The sequence below is a fragment of the Buteo buteo genome, unplaced genomic scaffold (assembly GCF_964188355.1).
Source record: "Buteo buteo unplaced genomic scaffold, bButBut1.hap1.1 HAP1_SCAFFOLD_337, whole genome shotgun sequence".
Lineage (NCBI taxonomy): Eukaryota > Metazoa > Chordata > Aves > Accipitriformes > Accipitridae > Buteo > Buteo buteo.
The window spans coordinates 33,487-54,570 of record NW_027439501.1 but is presented as its reverse complement, the minus strand read 5'-3'; the positions used below and the strand labels follow the sequence as shown (position 1 = coordinate 54,570).

The 21,084-nt window shown below is 66.4% G+C and overlaps 2 protein-coding genes across 2 annotated transcripts; both read left to right on the top strand.

Moving 5' to 3' along the window:
- The first annotated feature begins 515 nt into the window (after nucleotides 1-515).
- IQSEC2 (IQ motif and Sec7 domain ArfGEF 2) lies at nucleotides 516-20,346 on the top strand. Its single transcript, XM_075022274.1, has 15 exons — nucleotides 516-614; nucleotides 6,901-7,177; nucleotides 10,422-10,907; nucleotides 11,721-12,559; nucleotides 13,148-13,309; nucleotides 13,416-13,538; nucleotides 14,004-14,170; nucleotides 14,262-14,401; nucleotides 14,751-14,876; nucleotides 14,996-15,095; nucleotides 15,881-16,042; nucleotides 17,756-17,920; nucleotides 18,690-18,739; nucleotides 19,324-19,703; nucleotides 20,250-20,346. The coding sequence occupies exons 1-15, from the start codon at nucleotides 610-612 to the stop codon at nucleotides 20,344-20,346; spliced, it is 3,279 nt and encodes a 1,092-aa protein (XP_074878375.1). The 5' UTR covers nucleotides 516-609.
- LOC142028398 (uncharacterized) lies at nucleotides 5,580-6,806 on the top strand. The gene is made up of 3 exons (XM_075022272.1): nucleotides 5,580-6,163; nucleotides 6,254-6,720; nucleotides 6,776-6,806. The coding sequence occupies exons 1-3, from the start codon at nucleotides 6,023-6,025 to the stop codon at nucleotides 6,804-6,806; spliced, it is 639 nt and encodes a 212-aa protein (XP_074878373.1). The 5' UTR covers nucleotides 5,580-6,022.
- Nucleotides 20,347-21,084: the final 738 nt, after the last annotated feature.

Below are 21,084 nucleotides of genomic sequence, written 5' to 3'. Positions count from 1 at the left end.
CACGGGCGTGCAACCCCGTGCAAGGGTATGTGATGCCGCGCGACCCTGTGCACGGGCGTGCTACCCCATGCACGGGCGTGCAACAACGTGCAACCCCATGCGACCCCGTGCAAGGGTGTGCGATGCCGTGCGACCCTGTGCACGGGCGTGCAACCCCGTGCAAGGGTGTGCGATGCCGTGCGACCCTGTGCACGGGTGTGCAACCCCGTGCAAGGGTGTGCGATGCCGTGCGACCCCGTGCAACCCCGTGCAAGGGCGTGCGACGCCGCGCGACCCCCGTGCGTGGGCGTGCGACCCCCGTGCGCGGGCGTGCGCCGCGCCACGCCGGACGAGGAGCGACCCCTCCCGCCCCGTGCGCACGTGGGCCTCGCACGCCGTCCTCGTGCGAGGCCGTGCTCCCCCCTCCTTCCCACCCCCCCCCAAGGGACCGAGGCGTCCGGAGGAATTCCGGCCTCTGGTTTCCGAATCCTGGAGCTTGGGGGGGGGGGGCAGGAAGAGGGTGGGGGGGGGGCATGGCCTGTGATGAGTTTGTCCGGCCTGAGAGCTCGGTCCCCGGCGTGAAATATTCCCCCCCCCCCAAAAAAAAAAAATATTAATTTTGGATCCGTCATGACGTGAGTGTGGGCGCGCGGGCGGCGGGGGACCCCCCCCCCCACCTTTGGGGGGGGGGCACATGGGGGGGGAGGGGGTGTCCCTGTTTGGGGGGGGGGGGAGGGCCGGGACCCGCCGCCGTGGGCTGATCCCCCCCCCCCAAAAAAAAAAAAAAAAAAATCCCCGGGGATCTACTGGATCCCACCGCCCCCCCCATGTCCCACCCCCCCCCACTCGTGTCCCGTCCCCCCCCCATGTCCGTGTGTCTGTCCCGTGTGTCCCCCCCCCCTCCAGCTCTTGACTCGTGTTTTCTCTCCTCTTTCTCTCCTGTCCGTCCGTCCCCCCCCCCCATTCCACTGTCCGTCCGTCCCCATCCCGCTCCGTCCGTCCGTCCACTCACACCCCCCCCCATCCATCCACCCCCCCCGTCCATCCATCCGTCCCGCCGTAGGGAGGAGTAGCCGTCCGTCCGTCCGTCCGTCCATCTGTCCCCCCCCACCCGTCCATCACCCCCGTCTGTCCATCCGTCCGTCCGTCCCCCCCTCCAGGTGCCACCCATGGGTCCTCTCGGCCGGCTTCAACCTCCCCCCCACCCACAGGTAAGAGCCCCCCCCCCCCCCCCCCCGGATGCCTGGGTTACCCCAGGGGTGCCCCCCCCCACGCCAGGCCCTATAGGGGCCTATACGGCCCCCCGGGGTGCTATATAGGCTGCACAGAGCCCTATGGGGCCATATAGGGGCTATACGGTGCTATAGGGGCTGCACAGAGCCCTATGGGGCAGTATAGGGGCTATATGGTACTATAGGGGCTGCATAGAGCCCTATGGGGCAGTAGAGGGGCTATATGGTGCTATAGGGGATGTACTGAGCCCTATGGGGCCATATAGGGGCTATACGGTGCTATAGGGGCTGCATAGAGCCCTATGGGCAGTATAGGGGCTATACAGTGCTATATGGGCTGCACAGAGCCCCATGGGGCAGTAGAGGGGCTGCACAGAGCCCTATGGGGCCATATAGGGGCTATACGGTGCTGTAGGGGCTGTACAGAGCCCTATAGGGCAGTATAGGGGTTGCACAGAGCCCTGAGGGGCAGTAGAGGGGCTATACAGTGCTATATGGGCTGTACAGAGCCCCACAGGCTACTATAGGGGCTATATGGTGCTATACAAGCCACACAGTGCCCCATGGGGCAGTATAGGGGCTATACGGTGCTATATGGGCTGCACAGAGCCCTGCAGGGCAGTAGAGGGGCTATACGGTGGTACAGGGGCTGCATAGAGCCCTATGGGGCGCTATAGGGGCTCTACAGTGCTATAGGGGCTGTACAGAGCGCCACAGGCTACTATAGGGGCTATATGGTGCTATACAAGCTACACCAAGCCCATGGGGCAGTAGAGGGGCTATATGGTCTGTACAGAGCCCCGTGGGGCGGTGTAAGTGCTATATGGGCTGCATAGAGACCCACAGGGCGGTGTAGGGGCTATATGGTGCTGTGTGGTGTGCACAGAGCCCTACGGGGCAGTATAGGGGCTGTATGGACCTTGTGGCGTGCCGTGGGGGCCCTCCGGGAGCTATAGGGACCCTATGGACCCCCGGCTGTCGTATGGGCTGCAGAGACCCCTGGGCTGTAGAGGGGTCATAGAGACCCTATGGATACTGTAGGGGCCGTATGGCCCCCAGGGACATGTGGGGACTGTATGGGTTCGCCGGGGGCTGTATGGCTCCTATGTATAGGAACTGTATGGGTTGCCTGGGCCCTATAGGTGTCGTATGGACCTAGGGGATGTATAGGGGCTCCTTGTAGCTCCCTAGGGACCATGTGGATCCCTGTAGCCCTATAGGGGCCATATAGATCCCCTGGGCCCTATAAGTGTTGCATGGATCTAGGGGATATATAGGGGCTCCTTGTAGCTCCCTAGGGACCATATGGATCCCCGTAGCCCTATAGGGCCCATAGAGATCCCCTGGGCCCTATAGGGGCCGTATGGACCTAGGGGATGTATAGGGGCTCCTTGAAGCTCCCTAGGGATCGTATGGATCCCTGTAGCCCTATAGGGGCCATAGGGATCCCTTGGGTCCTATAGGTGTTGCATGGACCCCGGGATGTATCGGGGCTCCTTGTAGCTCCCTAGGGACCGTGTGGATCTCTGGGCCCTATAGGGACCATATGGATCCCTGTAGCCCTATAGAGGCCATATAGATCCCCAGGGCCCTATAGGTATCACATGGACCTAGGGGATGTATAGGGGCTCCTTGTAGCTCCCTAGGGACCATGTGGATCCCCGCAGCCCTATAGGGGCCATATAGACCCCCTGGGCCCTATAGAGGCTGTATGGACCTAGGGGATGTATAGGGGCTCCTTGTAGGTCCCTAGGGACTGTATGGATCCCTGTAGCCCTATAGGGCCCATAGAGATCCCCTGGGCCCTATAGGGGCCGTATGGACCTAGGGGATGTATAGGGGCTCCTTGAAGCTCCCTAGGGACCTTATGGATCCCTGTAGCCCTATAGGGGCCATATGGATCCCTGTAGCCCTGTGGGGGCCATAGAGATCCCTTGGGCCCTATAGGTGTTGCACGGACCTAGGGGATGTATAGGGGCTCTTTGTAGCTCCCTAGGGACTGTGTGGATCCCCTGGGCCCCATAGGGGCCATATAGGCCCCCTGGGCCCTATAGGGGCCCATATGGACCCCAGGGTCCTACAGGCCCCCTCGTAGAACCCTCGGGGGGACCTATAGGGCCCCCTATAGATCCCAGGGCCGTACAGGAGCCGTAGGGACCTCTAGGAGCCCCTATAGGTTCCCCAGGGACCTATAGCTGCCCCTATGGGCCTGGGATGGGGTTCGGGTTTTTTTTTGGGGGGGGGGGGGAGGGGCTGTTTGGGGGCGGTTACCATGGCGACGCCTCCATCATGGCGCCTCCTCGCGCTATTTTTGGGGGGGGGGGGGGAGGGCGGTGACGTAGGGGGGGGCGGGGCTCGCGCCGGGGACCCAGGCGTCCGGGACCACCCCCCCAAAAAAAACACACACCCCCCCCCCCCCTTTTCCCCTCCCCCCCCCCATGGGGAATCCAGGCATCCGGCCTCCCCCCCCTCCCCCGCCGTGTCTCCATGGTAACGGCAACCCCGGCAACCCGCCGGCCCCGCCCCCGCCCGCCGCGTCTCCATGGCAACCGCCAGCCCGCCGGGGGGGGCGCTCTGCGCATGCGCCGGAAACCAGGCGAGACCACTGCACCCCCCCCATAGGGGTCTTTTTTGGGGGGGGGGGGGGAGACACATAACTCGGCACCCCCAGGGGTCCAAGCCCACCTCCCCCCCCCCAACACACATTTTGGGGGGGGTGCAAGCCCCCCCCCATCTCAAAAAGGGACCCCCAGGCACCCGCCCACCCACCCAAATATTGCGCGCCCCCCCCCCATCAGGGACCCCAGGCGTCCGGACTCCCCCCCCCACCCCCCCACTCCAGTTTGTTCTATTTTTTTTTGGGGGGGGGGGGGGGGCAAGACCCGGTCGCTCCTCCGGCTCCTCCCCCCCCCCCCCCTTCAGCCCCCCCCCCCTTCTCCTTCACCGGCCGATCGGGCCTTGGGTGCGGAGGAGGAGGAGACGGGGGTCCCCCCCCCACCCCACGACCCCCCCCACTCGTGGGGGTGTCGTGTCCCCCCCCCCCCCCCCGTGTCCGTGTCCCCCCCCCCGATGTGGTGCCTGCAGTGCACCGCCGACCGGCGGCGGGGGCCGCTCCGGCAGCGCCTGCTGCACGGGTGAGTTGGGGACCCCCCCCTAAACCTGAGACCCCCCCCCAAAACCTGAGACCCCCCTCCCAAACCCGAGACCCCCCCCAAACCTGAGACCCCCTTCCCAAACCTGAGACCCCCCTCCAAAACCCGAGACCCCCCCCAAACATGAAACCCCCCTCCCAAACCTGAGACCCCCCCCAAACCTGACACCCCCCCCAAACCTGACACCCCTCCCCAAACTTGAGACCCCCCCAAACCTGAGAACCCCCCCAAACCTGAACTCCCCCTCCCAAACCTGAGACCCCCCCCAAACCTGAGACCCCCCTCCAAGACCTGAGACCCCCCCCAAACCTGAGACCCCCCCAAACCTGAGACCCCTCTCCAAAACCTGACCCCCCCCCAAACCTGAGACCCCCTTCCCAAACCTGAGACCCCCCCAAACCTGAGACCCCTCCCCAACCTGAGACACCCCCCCACAAACCTGAGACCCTCCCCAAAACCTCAGACCCCCCCAAACCTGACCCCCCCCATCTGACCCCCCCCCAACCCCTTTAACACCCCCCCATCATCATTCCTCTCCCCCCCCCCCCAAACCCGCGGGGACACCCCCCCCCAGGTCCTGTGCACCTTCCTTGGCCCCCCCCCCGACTTTTGGGGGACCCCCCCATCTTCCCTGTCTCCCCCCCTTTCCTGGACGCCTGGGTCCCCAGCAATGCGGGGGGGGGGGGCGGATGTCTGGGACCCCCCAGGGCTGGGGGGGGGGGGCTGCCTGTGTCCGTGTGTCCCCATGTCCGTGTGTCCCCATCTCTGGTGTGTCCGTGTCCCCCTGAGTCCGTGTGTCCACGGATGTCCCATGTCCGTCTGTCCCCGTGTCTGTGTCCCCCCCCCCCCGTGTCTGGTGTGTCCCCATGTCCACGTGTCCATGGACGTCCCATGTCCGTGTGTCCCGACGTCCACGTGTCCCCGTGTCCATGTGTCCCCACATCCACGTGTCCCCCTGTCTGTGTGTCCATGTACGTCCCATGTCCGGATGTCCACGTGTCCCCATGTCCATGTGTCCCATGTCCGTGTGTCCCCATGTTGGTCACATCCACGTGTCCCTGTGTCCCATGTCCGTGTGTCCCTGTGTCTCCCCTGTCCAAGTGTCCCCGTGTCCATGTGTCCATGTATGTCCCATGTCCGTATGTCCACGTGTCCCCATGTCCATGTGTCCCATGTCCCTGACCCCATGTCTGTCATGTCCGTGTGTCCCCATGTCCATGTGTCCATGTATGTCCCATATCCGTATGTCCACGTGTCCCCATGTCCATCATGTCCGTATGTCCATGTGTCCCCATGTTGGTCATGTCCCTGTGTCTCCGTGTCCCATGTCCGTGTGTCCCCGTGTCCCCCTGTCCAAGTGACCCCATGTCCGTGTGTCCACACATCCATGCGTCCCGTGTCCCTGACCCCATGTCTGTCATGTCCGTGTGTCCCCATGTTGGTCACGTCCATGTGCCCCCATGTCCCATGTCCGTGTGTCCCCGTGTCCCCCTGTCCAAGTGTCCCCATGTCCGTGTGTCCCCATGTTGGGGTTGTGTCCCTGTGCCTCCGTGTCCCCGTGTCCTCATGTCCATGTGTCCCCATGTCCGTGTGTCCACACATCCATGCATCCCATGTCCCTGACCCCATGTTGGTCATGTCCATGTGTCCCCGTGTCCCATGTCCGCGTGTCCCATACCCGCGTGTCCCCATGCATCTCCACGTCTGTGTCCAGGTGTCCCCACGTCCGTGTGTCCCCACGACTGTGTCCATGTGTCCCCATGTCCATGCGTCCCACCTCTGTGTGTCTCCATGTCCCCACGCTAGTCATGTCCACGTGTCCCCATGTCCGTGTGTCCCCATGTTGGTTGTGTCCCTGTGTCTCCATGTCCCCATGTCCTCATGTCCAAGTGTCCCCATGTCCGTGTGTCCCCATGTTGGTTGTGTCCCTGTGTCTCCATGTCCCCGTGTCCCCCTGTCCAAGTGTCCCCATGTCCGTGTGTCCCCATGTTGGTTGTGTCCCTGTGTCTCCATGTCCCCGTGTCCTCATGTCCATGTGTCCCCATGTCCCATGTCCGTGGGTCCCCGTGTCCCCCTGTCCAAGTGTCCCCATGTCCGTGTGTCCCCATGTTGGTTGTGTCCCTGTGCCTCCATGTCCCCGTGTCCCCATGTCCATGTGTCCCCATGTCCGTGTGTCCCCATGTTGGGGTTGTGTCCCTGTGCCTCCATGTCCCCGTGTCCTCATGTCCATGTGTCCCCATGTCCGTGTGTCCCACCTCTGTGTGTCTCCACGTCCCCACCTTGGTCACGTCCACGTGTCCTCATGTCCGCGCGTCCCCATGTCTGTGTCCACGTGTCCCGTGTCCGTGTGTCCCCTTGTCCCTACGTCCCATGTCCACGTGTCTGGGGGTCCCCACGCCCCCGTGTCCCCAGGGTCCCCGCTCAGGTGGCTCCAGGCTGCTGAGGGGGTTTGGGGGGGGTCTTGGGGTGGCATGGGGGGGGGTCTCAGGGGGATTCAGCTGGGGTCCCGACGTGGGGGTGACGCGATGTCCCCACAGCGTGGACGGCGAGGCGCCGGGCAGCGAGGGTGGGGGTCCGGTGCCCGACAGCCCCGGGCGACCCCCCCCGTACCGTGGCCTCCCTCAACCGGCCCCCCAGGGACCAGGGGGGTCCGGGGGAGGCCCCGGGGGGGGCTCCCCGGGGTTGGCCTGGCCCCGGCTGCCACCCCAGCCCGCCAGCGTGGCCCTGCGCAAGCAGGAGGAGGAGGAGGAGAGCAAGAGGCCGAAGGCTCTGAGCGACAGCTACGAGCTCTCCACCGACCTGCAGGACAAGAAGGTACCCCGGGGACACCCGGTGACACCCCCTGACACCCCCCACCCCCCCGTGACGGTCCCCGGCCACGTGTGACGGTCCCCAGCCATGTGTGACAGTCCCCAGCCCCGTGGGATGGTCACCACCCGTGTGTGGTGGTCACCGGCCACGTGTGACGGTCCCCAGCCTCGTGCGACGGTCCCCGGCCCCGTGTGATGGTCACTACCCCTGTGTGATGGTCACCGGTCATATGTGACGGTCCCCAGCCACGTGTGACGGTCCCCAGCCACGTGTGATGGTCCCCAGCCTCGTGCGATGGTCACCAGACACGTGTGACAGTCCCCAGCCTTGTGCGATGGTCGCCAACCCCATGTGTGATGGTCACCAGCCACGTGTGACAGTCCCCAGCCTTGTGCGATGGTCGCCAACCCCATGTGTGATGGTCACCAGCCACGTGTGACAGTCCCCAGCCTTGCACGATGGTCACCAACCCCATGTGTGATGGTTCCCAGACACGTGTGATGGTCACCACCCATGTGTGATGGTCACCAGTCATGTGTGACAGTCCTCAGCCTTGTGTGATGGTCCCCAGCCCCGTGTGATGGTCCCCAGCCCCATGCGATGGTCACCAGCCATGTGTGATGGTCACCAGGCACGTGTGATGGTCACCAACCCCATGTGTGATGGTCCCCAGCCTCGTGCGATGGTCACCACCCATCTGTGATGGTCACCGACCCCGTGTGATGGTCACTGTCCCCGTGCGATGGTCACTGTCCCCATGCGAGGCCCCATCCCCGTGCAAGGCCACCGTGCCCCCACCCCGCTGCCAACCCTCTTTCCCCGGGTGTTGCCTCACCTGTGTCCTTCTCCTGCCCTGCCTGTCCCCCTGTCTGTCCCCCTGTCTGTCCCCATGGCCACCTCTGGCACCCTGGTGTGTCCCCATGTCCCTGTTCATGTCCCCATCCCCATGTCCCCGAATGTCCCCATCCATGTCACCATCCCTGTGTTGCCGTATCTCCACCCGTGTCCCCATCCCCACATCCCCACCCATGCCCCCATGTCCCCATCCCCACATCCCCACCCATGCCCCCATGTCCCCATCCCCACATCCTCATGTCCCCTTATCCCCATCCATGTCCCCACATCCCCCACGTCCCTGTCCCCACATCCCCATCCCCGTGTCCCCATCCCCGTCCCAATCCCTGTGTCCACATCCATGCCCCCACATCCCCATCCCTTTCTTCATCCTCATGTCCCCATCCTTGTCCCCATCCCCATGTCCCCATCCCCATCAACATCCCCATCCCCGTGTCCCCATCCTATGCTCCCATGTCCCCATCCCTGTCCCCACGTCCCCTTGTCCCCATCCCTGTCCCCATCCCAATGTCCTCTTATCCCCATCCATGTCCCCATCCCCATATCCCCATCCCCGCGTCCCCATCCTATGCCCCCATGTTCCCATCCTTGTCCCCATGTCCCCTTAACCCCATATCCCCATACCTTCCTTCATCCCCATGTCCCCATCCCCATCCCCATCCCCATGTCCCCATCCCTGTCCCCATCCCCACGTCCCCTTCTCCTCATCAACATCCCCATGTCCCCATCTGTGTCCCCGCATCCCCCACGTCCCCCCTACCTCCATCGCCGCCCCCATCCCCATGTCCTCATCCCTGTCCCTATCTCCATGTCCCCATCCCTGTCCCCATCTCTGTCCCCATCCCCATGTCCCCTTATCCCCATCAACGTCCCTATCCCCATGTCCCCATCTGTGCCCCCACATCCCCATCCCCATGTCCCCATCCCCATGTCCCCATCCCCATGTCCCCATCCCCATGTCCCCATCCACGTCCCCATCCCCCTGTCCCCATCCCTGTCCCCATCCCCATGTCCCCTTATCCCCATCAACATCCCCATGCCCCCATCCATGTTCCCACCTCCCCCGTGTCCCCATCCCCATGTCCCCATCCCCATCCTCATCTCCATCCCCATCCCCATGTCCTCATCTCCATCCCTGTCCCCGTCCCCATCCCCATGTCCCCATCCCTGTCCCCATCCCCATGTCCTCATCCCTGTCCCCATCCCCATGTCCCCATCCCCATGTCCCCATCCCCATGTCCCCATCCCCATCCCCATGTCCCCATCCCCATCCTCATCTCCATCCCCATCCCCATGTCCCCATCCCCATGTCCTCATCTCCATCCCTGTCCCCGTCCCCATCCCCATGTCCTCATCCCTGTCCCTATCTCCATGTCCCCATCCCTGTCCCCATCTCTGTCCCCATCCCCATGTCCCCTTATCCCCATCAACGTCCCTATCCCCATGTCCCCATCTGTGCCCCCATGTCCCCATCCCCATGTCCCCATCCCCATGTCCCCATCCCCATGTCCCCATCCACGTCCCCATCCCCCTGTCCCCATCCCTGTCCCCATCCCCATGTCCCCTTATCCCCATCAACATCCCCATGCCCCCATCCATGTTCCCACCTCCCCCATGTCCCCATCCCCATGTCCCCATCCCCATCCTCATCTCCATCCCCATCCCCATGTCCTCATCTCCATCCCTGTCCCCCTCCCCATCCCCATGTCCCCATCCCTGTCCCCATCCCCATGTCCTCATCCCTGTCCCCATCCCTGTCCCCATCCCCATGTCCCCATCCCCATGTCCCCATCCCCATCCCCATGTCCCCATCCCTATCCCCATGTCCCCATCCCTATCCCCATGTCCCCATCCCCATCCTCATCTCCATCCCCATCCCCATGTCCTCATCCCCATGTCCTCATCTCCGTCCCTGTCCCCGTCCCCATCCCCATGTCCTCATCCCTGTCCCCATCCCCATGTCCCCATCCCTGTCCCCATCCCTGTCCCCATCCCCATGTCCTCATCTCTGTCCCCACCCCATGTCCCCAACCCCATCCCCATCGCCATGTCCCCATCCCTGTCCCCAACCCCGTCCCCATCGCCATGTCCCCAACCCCATCGCCATGTCCCCGTCCCCATCCCCATGTCCCCATCCCCGTCCCCATCCCCATGTCCCCATCCCTGTCCCCATCCCTGTCCCCATCCCCATGTCCCCTTATCCCCATCCCCGTCCCTATCCCCATGTCCCCATCCGTGCCCCCACATCCCCATCCCTTTCTTCATCCCCATGTCCCCATCCCCACGTCCCCACGCCCCCCTCCGTGTCCCCACCTCCCCCACGTCCCCCCTACCTCCATCCCCGTCCCCATCCCCACGTCCCCCCCCCCCCATCCCCGTCCCCCCCCCCCAGGTGGAGATGCTGGAACGCAAATACGGGGGTTACTTCCGCACCCGCCGCGCCGCCCGCACCATCCAGGCCGCCTTCCGCCGCTACCGCATGGCCCAAAAATTCGAGCGGCTGCGCAGCGAGGGGGGACGCGCCCGTCGCTTGGCCCTCCCCGGCCTTCGCCTCCAATTTTCCTTCGAGGAATACGATCGCGGACCCCCGGCTCCCGCTCCGGGACCCCCTCCGCCGCCCCCCCCTTATTTTCAAGGCAAACCCGCCTCGCTGGACGAGGGGGTGTTGGGGGGACCTCGAAGGGCTCCCCGATACGGGGGGTCTTGCCGGGCTGGTTTGGATGGGGGGGGTGGTCCCTCCGAAGGGGCGACGGCGGCGGCGGTGGGGGGGCCGGGGGGGGCCGGGGCCGGGGGGGCCGGCAGCCCCCCTCGGCAGCTCTCGGCCTCCGCCGACTTCGGGCCCGGCGGAGCCGACTTGGAGGAGGCCTTTGCGCAGCAGGTAGGGGTCACGGGGGTCGGGGGGGGTCGCAGGGGATGGGGGGGGTCGGGGGGGTCCCAGGGGCTATGGGGGAGTGGGGTTGTCATAGGGGATGTGGGGGTCACGGGGTCGTGGGAGGTCATGGGCGTCCCAAGGGCTGTGGGGGGTCGTGGAGGTCATAGAGGTCATGGGGGTCATAGAGGTCATGGGGGTCCCAAGGGCTGTGGGGGGTCGTGGGGGTCATAGAGGTCATGGGGGTCCCAAGGGCTGTGGGGGGTCATGGGGGTCATAGAGGTCATGGGGGTCGAAGGGCCGTGGGGGGTCATGGGGGTCACAGGGCCATGGGGGGTCATAGGGGACGTGAGGGGTCATGGGGGTCACAGGGCCATAGGGGGTCATGGGGGTCACAGGGCCATGGGGGGTCATAGGGGACGTGAGGGGTCGTGGGGGTCACAGGGGCCGTGGGGGTCGCAGGGCCACGGGAGGTCATGGGAGTCACAGGGGATGTGGGGGCTCGTAGGGGTCCCGGAGGTCACAGGGGTCATGGGGGTCCCGAGGGTCACAGAGGCCATGGGGGGGGTCATAGGGGTCAGAGGGACATGAGGGGTCATGTGGTCATAAGGCCATGGGGGGGTCCCAGCTGACAAAGGGGGTCACGGGGGGGGCGAGAGTTCACAGGAGCTGGGGGCCACAGGGGCCGCGAGAAGCTGGGGGGGGGCACGGGGATCGTGGAGGGGGTCACGGGGAGTTGGGGGGCCGTGAGGGGTGCGGGGGGTGGGGGGGGATGACGATGGAGGCGGGGGGGCTGACGGGGGGGGGTGTCCGTTCCTGCAGGTGAAGTCCTTGGCCGCCTCCATCGACGAGGCGCTGGGGGGCGGCCGGGGGGTCCCCCCCGGGGCCCCGGCCCCCCCCGCGGGTGACAGCGCCGCCACCTCCACCAGCGACGTCACCCTCTACCTGGACGAGGGGCTCCCCGGTTCCCCCCGCTCACCCGAGCGGCCCCCCAGCCCCGAGCCCCCCCCCGAAAGCGGGGGTCCCCAGCCCCCCCCAGCCCCTCCGCCACCCCCCCCGCCTCCCGCCAACCCCCCCGGCTCAGCCGAACGCTGGGGGGGTCCCGAGGAACCCCCGCGCCGCGGCCCCCCGTGCTTGGAGTGCCGGGGTCGTGGGGGCGGCGGGGGGGGGCACCCCCCTTTGCTGACGGTCGAGCCCCCCAGCGACAGCTCGGCCGACCTCAGCGACCGCTCCGACCGCGGCTCCCTTAACCGGGGGGGTCCCTACGAACCCGAAGGGGGCGGGGGGGGCACGTTGCCCCGTACCGGCCCCCCCCATCGCTGCTTCCACCCCGAAGCCCCCCCCGCCCCCCCCACCGGCCCCCCGCCCCCCCCCGCCGCCGAGGAGGGCTCGGAGGGGGACAACGAGAGCTTGGGGAGCAGCTCCAACTCCAACGAGACCCTCAACTGCTCCTCGGGTTCTTCATCCCGCGACAGCCTGCGGCGACCCCCCCCGCCGCCCCCCCCGCCTCCCGCCGCCCCCCCGCAACCCCCTGGTCCCTCCGGACCCCCCGGCAAAGCCACGTACCAACGGGAACCGCGGCAGAGCTGGGACTCGCCGGCCCTCAACAACGACGTGGTGCAACGCCGGCAGTACCGCATCGGCCTCAACCTCTTCAACAAGTGAGGGGGCCGTGGGAAATGGGGGGGGGGGGGGGGGATGAGGGGGTTGGGGGCGGGGGCGGCAGCCCCATGTCGGGCGTGGGATGGGGTCTGGGGGCCCTATAGCGGGACCGCGTGGCGTTCTTGGTGGTCCTATGGCAAGGACAGGGTGGTGTTCCTGGTGGCTCTATGGTGAAGCCAAGGTGATGTTCTAAATGACCCTATAGCGAGGACAGGATGACCTTGGTGGCCCTATAGAAAGGACAGGGTGAGATTTTATGTGGTCCTATGGAAAGAATAGGGTGATGTCCTAGGTCGTCCTACAGAAAAGCATACTAATGTTCTAGATAACCCTATAGGATGGACATGGCGTTATTCTAGGTGACCCAGTAGTCAAGACATGATGGCGTTCTAGGTGACCCTATAGGGAAGACAGATTGTCATCCTAGGTGACCCTACAACCAAACCAAGGTGATGTTTAGGTGACTCCATAGATGGCAAAGTGACCCTATAGCCAGGAGAAGGTGACGTTCTAGGTCACCCTATAGCCAGCGCGAAACGATGAGCCCCACGGCAGTCGGGGTGACCGTGCGCCCATCACCTCTGTAGGAAACCAGAGAAGGGGATCCAGTATCTGATCGAGAGGGGCTTCCTCTCGGACACCCCCGTGGGGGTGGCCCACTTCATCCTGGAGAGGAAGGGGTTGAGCCGGCAGATGATCGGCGAGTTCCTCGGCAATCGCCAGAAGCAATTCAACCGTGACGTCCTTGAGTAAGTGGCGGGGGAACGAACTGGAACGGGGTGGGACACGCAGGGATTTGGGGGCTCCCCCCCCCCAGGACCGAGGCCATCTCTTGTCTGTGGGGGTCTCCTACAGCTGCGTGGTAGATGAGATGGACTTCTCCGGCATGGAGCTAGATGAGGCCCTGCGCAAGTTCCAGTCCCACATTCGGGTGCAGGGGGAGGCCCAGAAGGTCGAGCGCTTGATCGAGGCCTTCAGGTGAGGGACGGCGATGGGTCCCTGTCCCCATCTCCCCGGCGCCGGGAAGGCCACCAGGCCACGGCACGCGGTTGCATGGTCACCACGGGGTGATGTTCTAGGTGACCCTGTGGATCGAGGGAGACAATAGGGGCGGTGGCCCACGTGCCATGGGGTGATGTTCTAGGTGACCCTGTGGACCAAGCAGGGGGACATTAGGGGTGGTGGCCCACACGGGGCCAGGCAATGTTCTAGGTGACCCTATGGACCAAGCAGGGGGACATGGGGGTGGTGCCCCACACGTGGGACCAGGCGATTTTCTAGGTGACTTTATAGACGGGGAGGACATTAGAGGTAGTGCCCCACATGCGAGGGGACCTGGACCACGCCAAGGGCTGCTGTGGGGTGCAGAGGCCATCCCGGCCACGTGGGGATGGCCGTGGGGCAACCTGACCCCATGGGCCGTGGGGATTGTCCGCCCCGCAGCCAGCGCTACTGCGTGTGTAACGCGGCCCTGCTGCGCCAGTTCCGCAACCCGGACACCATCTTCATCCTGGCCTTCGCCATCATCCTCCTCAACACCGACATGTACAGCCCCAGCGTCAAGGCTGAGCGCAAGATGAAGCTGGAGGACTTCATCAAGAACCTTCGAGGTGAGAACCGCGGTCCCATCTTGTCCCCACTCGTGTCCCCGCCCCCTGCTCGGGAACGCGGGTTCTAGAGCGGGGGCCGGGTGTTGCGCAGGGGTGGACAACGGGGAGGACATCCCCCGGGACATGCTGGTGGGCATCTACCAGCGCATCCAGAGCCGGGAGCTGCGTACCAACGACGACCACGTCTCCCAGGTCCAGGCCGTCGAGCGCATGATCGTCGGCAAGAAGCCGGTGGGTTCACTCGAGGGATGGGACAGGTTCTAGGTGACCCTATGGAGGGATGCTCTAGGTGACCCATGGAGGATGTTCTCGGTGACCCTATGGGAGAAGTCCTAGGTGACCCCGTGGGGGATGTTCTATGTGACCTATGGGGGACGCTCAAGGTGACCAATGGGGGACGTTCTAGGTGATCCAATGGGGGATATTGTAGGTGACACTATGGGGGGATGCTCTAGGTGACCCCAGGGATGGGATAGGCCAACGTCGAGGGTGCCGTCACCATCAAGGGGTGGGCCTGGAGGGCTGGTGGGTGTGTTCCGCTCAGGCCCAGCCCCGGCGCTGAGCCCACCCCTGTCCCCAGGTGCTGTCCCTGCCCCACCGGCGCCTGGTGTGCTGCTGCCAGCTCTACGAGGTCCCCGACCCCAACCGGCCCCAGCGCCTGGGGCTGCACCAGCGCGAGGTCTTCCTCTTCAACGACCTGCTGGTGGTGAGCCGGATGCCTGGGTCCCCTGGAGAGCCGGGGTGTCCCTGGGGTGGGGGTCACCTGTGGGGAGTCAGGGGCTCTCCCAGATGCCTGGGTCCCCGGTGACCTGGTGGCCCCGGCAGGTGACGAAGATCTTCCAGAAGAAGAAGATCCTGGTGACCTACAGCTTCCGCCAGAGCTTCCCCCTCGTTGAGATGCACATGCAGCTCTTCCAGAACGCCTGTGAGCCCCACGGCGCCCCACGGCACCCCATGGCATGGCCCTCTGCCCCACAGCACCTTCACAGGATGCTCCCCTGCCCCTATGTCCCACGGGGTCCACCACCAGATACCCCTTTGCCCTATGGGGTCCACCATGGAGTGTCCCCCATTGGATGTCCCATGGTGTCCCCCATGGGTTGTCCCATGGTGTCACCCATGGCTTGTCCCATGGTGTCCCCCATAGGATGTCCCATAGTGTCCCCCATAGGATGCTCCCCACCCATGGTGTCCCCCATAGGTTGTCCCATGGTGTCCCCATAGGTTTTCCCATGGTGTCCCCCATGGGATGTCCCATGGTGTCCCTCATGGATTGTCCCATGGTGTCCCCCTTAGGATGTCCCATAGTGTCCCCCATAGGATGCTCCCCACCCATGGTGTCCCCCATAGGTTGTCCCGTGGTGTCACCCATGGATTGTCCCGTGGTGTCCCCATAGGTTTTCCCATGGTGTCCCCCATAGGATGCTCCCCACCCATGGTGTCCCCCATGGGACGTCCCATGGTGTCCCCCATAGGATGTCCCATAGTGTCCCCCATAGGATGCTCCCCACCCATGGTGTCCCCCATAGGTTGTCCCATGGTGTCACCCATGGATTGTCCCATGGTGTCCCCCATAGGTTTTCCCATGATGTCCTCCATGGGATGCTCCCCTACCCCACAGCACCTACTGGGGGATACCCCCTCCCCTGGGTGCCCCCAAACCCCATGACCTCTGACCCCGTGCCCTCTACCGCCCCCCCCATCCCCCAGATTACCAGTTTGGCATCAAGCTGCTGTCAGCGGCGCCGGGTGGGGAGAGAAAGGTCCTCATCGTCTTCAATGCCCCGAGCCCGCAGGACCGGCTGCGCTTCGCCAGCGACCTCCGCGAGTCCGTGGCCGAGGTGCAGGAGATGGAGAAGTACCGTGTGGAGGGTGAGCGGGGCACTGGGAGCACTGGGAGGGTGCTGGGAGCACTGGAAGGGGCACTGGGAGCACTGGGATGGGTGCTGGGGGGGCTTGGGTGGGGACTGGGGCTACGGGGATGGGCGCTGGTGTAGTGGGATGGGCGCTGGGGTAGTGGGATGGGTGCTGGGAGCACTGGGATGGGTGCTGGGAGCACTGGGAGGGGCACTGGGAGCACTGGGATGGGTGCTGGGGGGGCTTGGGTGGGGACTGGGGGTATGGGGATGGATGCTGGGAGCAGTGGAATGGGTGCTGGGAGCACTGGGATGGGTGCTGGGAGCACTGGGAGGGGCACTGGGAGCACTGGGATGGGTGCTGGGGGGGCTTGGGTGGGGACTGGAGGTATGGGGATGGATGCTGGGAGCAGTGGGATGGGTGCTGGGGTAGTGGAATGGGCGCTGGGGTAGTGGGATGGGCACTGGGGTAGTGGAATGGGTGCTGGGAGCACTGGGATGGGTGCTGGGAGCACTGGGAGGGGCACTGGGAGCACTGGGATGGGTGCTGGGGGGGCTTGGGTGGGGACTGGGGCTACGGGGATGGGCGCTGGTGTAGTGGGATGGGCGCTGGGGTAGTGGGATGGGTGCTGGGAGCACTGGGATGGGTGCTGGGAGCACTGGGAGGGGCACTGGGAGCACTGGGATGGGTGCTGGGGGGGCTTGGGTGGGGACTGGGGCTACGGGGATGGGCGCTGGTGTAGTGGGATGGGCGCTGGGGTAGTGGGATGGGTGCTGGGAGCACTGGGATGGGTGCTGGGAGCACTGGGAGGGGCACTGGGAGCACTGGGATGGGTGCTGGGGGGGCTTGGGTGGGGACTGGGGCTACGGGGATGGGCGCTGGTGTAGTGGGATGGGCGCTGGGGTAGTGGGATGGGTGCTGGGAGCACTGGGATGGGTGCTGGGAGCACTGGGAGGGGCACTGGGAGCACTGGGATGGGTGCTGGGGGGGCTTGGGTGGGGACTGGGGGTATGGGGATGGATGCTGGGAGCAGTGGGATGGGCGCTGGGGTAGTGGAATGGGCGCTGGGAGCACTGGGATGGGTGCTGGGAGCACTGGGAGGGGCACTGGGAGCACTGGGAGAGGCACTGGGAGCACTGGGATGGGTGCTGGGGGGGCTTGGTTGGGGACTGGGGCTACGGGGATGGGCGCTGGTGTAGTGGGATGGGCGCTGGGAGCACTGGGATGGGTGCTGTGAGCACTGGGAGGGGCACTGGGAGCACTGGGAGAGGCACTGGGAGCACTGGGATGGGTGCTGGGGGGGCTTGGTTGGGGACTGGGGCTACGGGGATGGGCGCTGGTGTAGTGGGATGGGCGCTGGGGTAGTGGGATGGGTGCTGGGAGCACTGGGAGAGGCACTGGGAGCACTGGGATGGGTGCTGGGGGGGCTTGGGTGAGGATTGGGTGTACAGGGATGGGTGCTGGGAGCACTGGGAGGGGCACTGGGAATGCTTGGATGAGCACTGGGATGGGGGTGTTGGGGTCCTTGGGTGGAAAATGGGAGCACTGGGAGCGCTGGGATGGGACCTGTGGGCACCGGGGCTGGCACCGGGTACACTGGGGTGGTCGCGGGGGGGGGTCACTGGGAACACTGGGATGGTCAATGGGGGCATTTCGATGGGGACCGGCTCACCGGGGGGACACTGGGATGACTGGGGCCGCCGTGGGCGTGTGCGTGTCCCCCCGCAGCGGAGCTGGAGAAGCAGAAGGGGGTGTCGGGGGCGCGGGGTGGGGGGCCCCCCCGCGAGACCCTCAACGGCCTCAGCCGCAGCAGCCTGGAGGAGGCGTTCGGGGCCGGCGAGGGGCTCAAGCGCAGCGCCCTCAGCAGCTCCCTGCGGGACCTCTCCGACGGCGGTGAGATGGCGGGGAGGGGGGCACCCCCACCCTGGGGGGGGTCCTCTGGTGGGGGGGGGGGGTTAGGGTCACCCTAGGAGGGCTTTTGGGGGTCCCCCGGCAGGCGTTTGGGGTGCCCGGGGTGGGGGGATGACGCAGATAGGGTGGTCTGAGGGGGGGGACTGAGGTTTCTGGGGGGCAGTTGGGGTCTCTGGGGGGGGTTGGGGTCCCCTGGGAGGGCATTTGGGGTCTCTCGGCGGGCAGTTGGGGTCTCTGGGGGGCTTTCGGGGTCCCCTGGGGAGGCACCGACGTCCCTGGGGGGCATTTGGAGACCCTTAAGGGGAAGTTGGGGTCCCCTGGGGGGCAGTTGGGGTCTCTGGGGGGGGTTGGGGTCCCCTGGCAGTTGTTTGGGGTCCCCTGAGGGGCAGTTGGGGTCTCTGGGGGGGTGTTGGGGTCCCCTGGGGGGCAGTTGGGGTCTCTCAGTGGGCAGTTGGGGTCCCCTTGGCGTCGTTTGAGGTCCCCTGGGAGGGTATTTAGGGGTCTCTAGGGGGGGTTGGGGTGCCCTGGGGGGCAGTTGGGGTCTCGGGGGGGGTTTCGGGGTCCCCTGGGGAGGCACTGATGTCCCTGGGGGGCATTTGGGGACCCTTAAGGGGAAGTTGGGGTGCCCTGGGGGGGGCAGCTGAAGTCCCTGGAGGGGGGACGGACATTGGGGTCGCTGGGGGGGGGAAGCCAAGGGGATGCCCCCCCGCTGCTGCCCCCCCTAACTGTCTGTTCCCCCCCCCCGCCCCAGGCAAACGGGGCCGGCGCAACAGCGTGGGGTCCCTCGACAGCACTATCGAGGTGAGTGGGAGGGCCCCCCAGCAGGCCCCGCCTCTTAAAGCCCCGCCCCCTAAGCGCCCCACCCATTTAAACCCCACCCCCAGGTTCCTAGTGTCCCCTCTGCTCTGGGGAAAGGGGCGGGGTTTGTGCGAAGGGCGGGGCTTGGGCATGCAAGGGAGGGGTTTGCTGACCAAGGGGAGGGGCTTGGTCCAGGGAAGGCGGGGCTTGTCTGGGGAAGGGGCGGGGCTGTTCCCATGGGTAAGCCCTAACTGGCAAAGGGGAGGGGCTTGATTAGGGGGTGGAGCAACCTCAGGGAAGGGGCGGGGCTTGTTTGCCAGAGATGGGGCACAACCACCAACGGGGGGCGGGGTAGCCGGGAGGCGGGGCTTGTTCCCTAATGTCATGTGATCTGGTGCAGGGGTGGGGCCTATCCCTCGGTGGCAGGCCAATGGGGGCAAGGCTGGGGCCAAGGGGCGGGGCTTATCAGGGAGGGGGCGGGGCCTATCTCTAGGGGGCCCTAGCTGCCAGGCTTTCCCCACCAATGGGACGAGGCCTGCTGGGAGGGGGCGTGGCCCCAGCCGGGCTGACTCCGCCCCCTCCCGCAGGGCTCCATCATCAGCAGCCCCCGGCCGCAGGCGCGGGGCCCTCCGGGGGGGCCGGGGGGAGCCCCCGAAGGCTACAAGCCCCCCCCCCGGCCCGTTTCCAACTCCTCCTCCTTTTTGGGGTCCCTCTTCGGCAGCCGGCGAGGCAAAGGGCCCCCCGGCCCCCCCCCTGGGGTGGGGGGCCCCGCTTCGGCCTCAGCCTCCTCTTCCTCGGCTTCCTCCTCCCATCACCATCACCCCCCCCCCGCGCCCCCCCAAGCCCCCGAGGGTCCCTCCAAGCTCCAAGCGCTGCACGCCCAGTACTGTCACGGGGCCGGCGGGGGGGCGGCGGCGGCGGCGGCGGTGGCGGCGGGGGGGGGTCCCGGCCCCCCCCCGCCACCCCCGTACCCCCAGCAGCCCCCCCCTCCCGCCCGCCCCGCGCCCCCCCCGCCGCTCCCCGCCATCGCCGCCGGAGCCCCCCCCCGCTTTCACGGGGGACCCCAACCCCCGTTGTCGGCGCCCCCCCAGCAGCACGGCCCCCCCGGCGGGGGGTTCCCCCCGCCGCACCCCCATTACACCTTACACCGGCCTGGCAAGAGGGGGGGTGCCCCCCCCGGGCCCCCCCGCCAGCCTCTCTCCCCCCTCCCCCTCTACAGCCCCGCACCCCCCCACCACGGGCTGCCCCACGCTTACCCCCCCGGCCCCCCCCCGCACCATCACCCCCCGCCGCCCCCCGCCCCCGCCGCCGCCAAACACTTTGTTTTTGGCGGGGGCGGCGGTGGGGGGGGCCCGGCCGGGGGGGCCCTCCGGGGGGGTGGCGGCGGGGCAGCCCCCCCGCCCCATCACCACCATCATCATCATCATCACCACCACCCGCCCCCCCACTCCCCGATCCCCCCCCACCCTTCTTACCCCCCTTTGCCCCCCCCCTCGCCCCACACCCCCCTCAGCCCCCACTCTCCCGCCGGCCCCACCTCGCCCCTGGCCCAAGCCGGCCAGGGCCCCCCCAAACCCAAGGGGGGGAACCGCATCAGCACCGTGGTCTGACCGAACACCGCCCCCCGTTCCCCCCCCTCCCACCTCCCCAAGCAGAGGATGGACACAACTCATGGCAGCGATGGACGGTGCCGGCATGCTGGATGCGGTGGTTATTTTTGTAACCCCCCCCCTTTATCCCGATCCCCCCCCCCAAAAAAAACCCTGCACGTGGCTCGTGTTTGGCTGCTCACGCCTCGCCCCCGCGGGGGTGGGGGGGCACCCGGATGCCTGGGTTCCCCCCCCCCCTCCTCGCCATCCCGGGGGTCCGGCGTCGAGGATGGCCCCCCCCCCACCCCCGGCTCAGGCTGAATGTCACATGGCACTTTAACCTCCCCCCTCCCCAAATCCCCCCCCCCTCCCACCCCGAACGCCTGGGTCCCCCCTCCCTGGGTGAGACCCAGGGGTCCGGGCCCCCCCCATCCCACCAGCCCCCCCCCCCTCCCGGGGAGGACCCAGGCGTCCGGGCCCGCATGTGCCCGCGCCGGGCCCTGTATATAAGAGACTGTATATTTGATGCTTCATAAACGGACCGGCCGGCCCTTGGCGTGTGAACCACCTGCACCCCTTTTTTTGGGGGGGGGGACGGACACATGACACACACCTATAGGGGCTATAGGGTCTTGGGGCGGTGGGCAGGAGGGCTTTAAGGGCTATAGGGAGGTGGGGGGGCTATATGGGGGGGGGGGCCACAGCGGGAGTTAGAGGGACCCTGGGGATATAGGGTCCTGGGGCTATATGGGTCTGGAG

Bases quoted from the DNA above. Each gene is read 5' to 3' on its own strand.
- IQSEC2 (XM_075022274.1), top strand. The intron at 14,402-14,750 runs GTGGGTTCACTC...CCCTGTCCCCAG, and splicing joins TGATCGTCGGCAAGAAGCCG to GTGCTGTCCCTGCCCCACCG. The intron at 14,877-14,995 runs GTGAGCCGGATG...TGGCCCCGGCAG, and splicing joins TCTTCAACGACCTGCTGGTG to GTGACGAAGATCTTCCAGAA.
- LOC142028398 (XM_075022272.1), top strand. From the start codon at position 6,023: ATGTCCGCGTGTCCCATACCCGCGTGTCCCCATGCATCTCCACGTCTG. The intron at 6,164-6,253 runs CGCTAGTCATGT...CTCATGTCCAAG, and splicing joins TGTGTGTCTCCATGTCCCCA to TGTCCCCATGTCCGTGTGTC. The intron at 6,721-6,775 runs GTCCCTACGTCC...CCGTGTCCCCAG, and splicing joins CCGTGTCCGTGTGTCCCCTT to GGTCCCCGCTCAGGTGGCTC.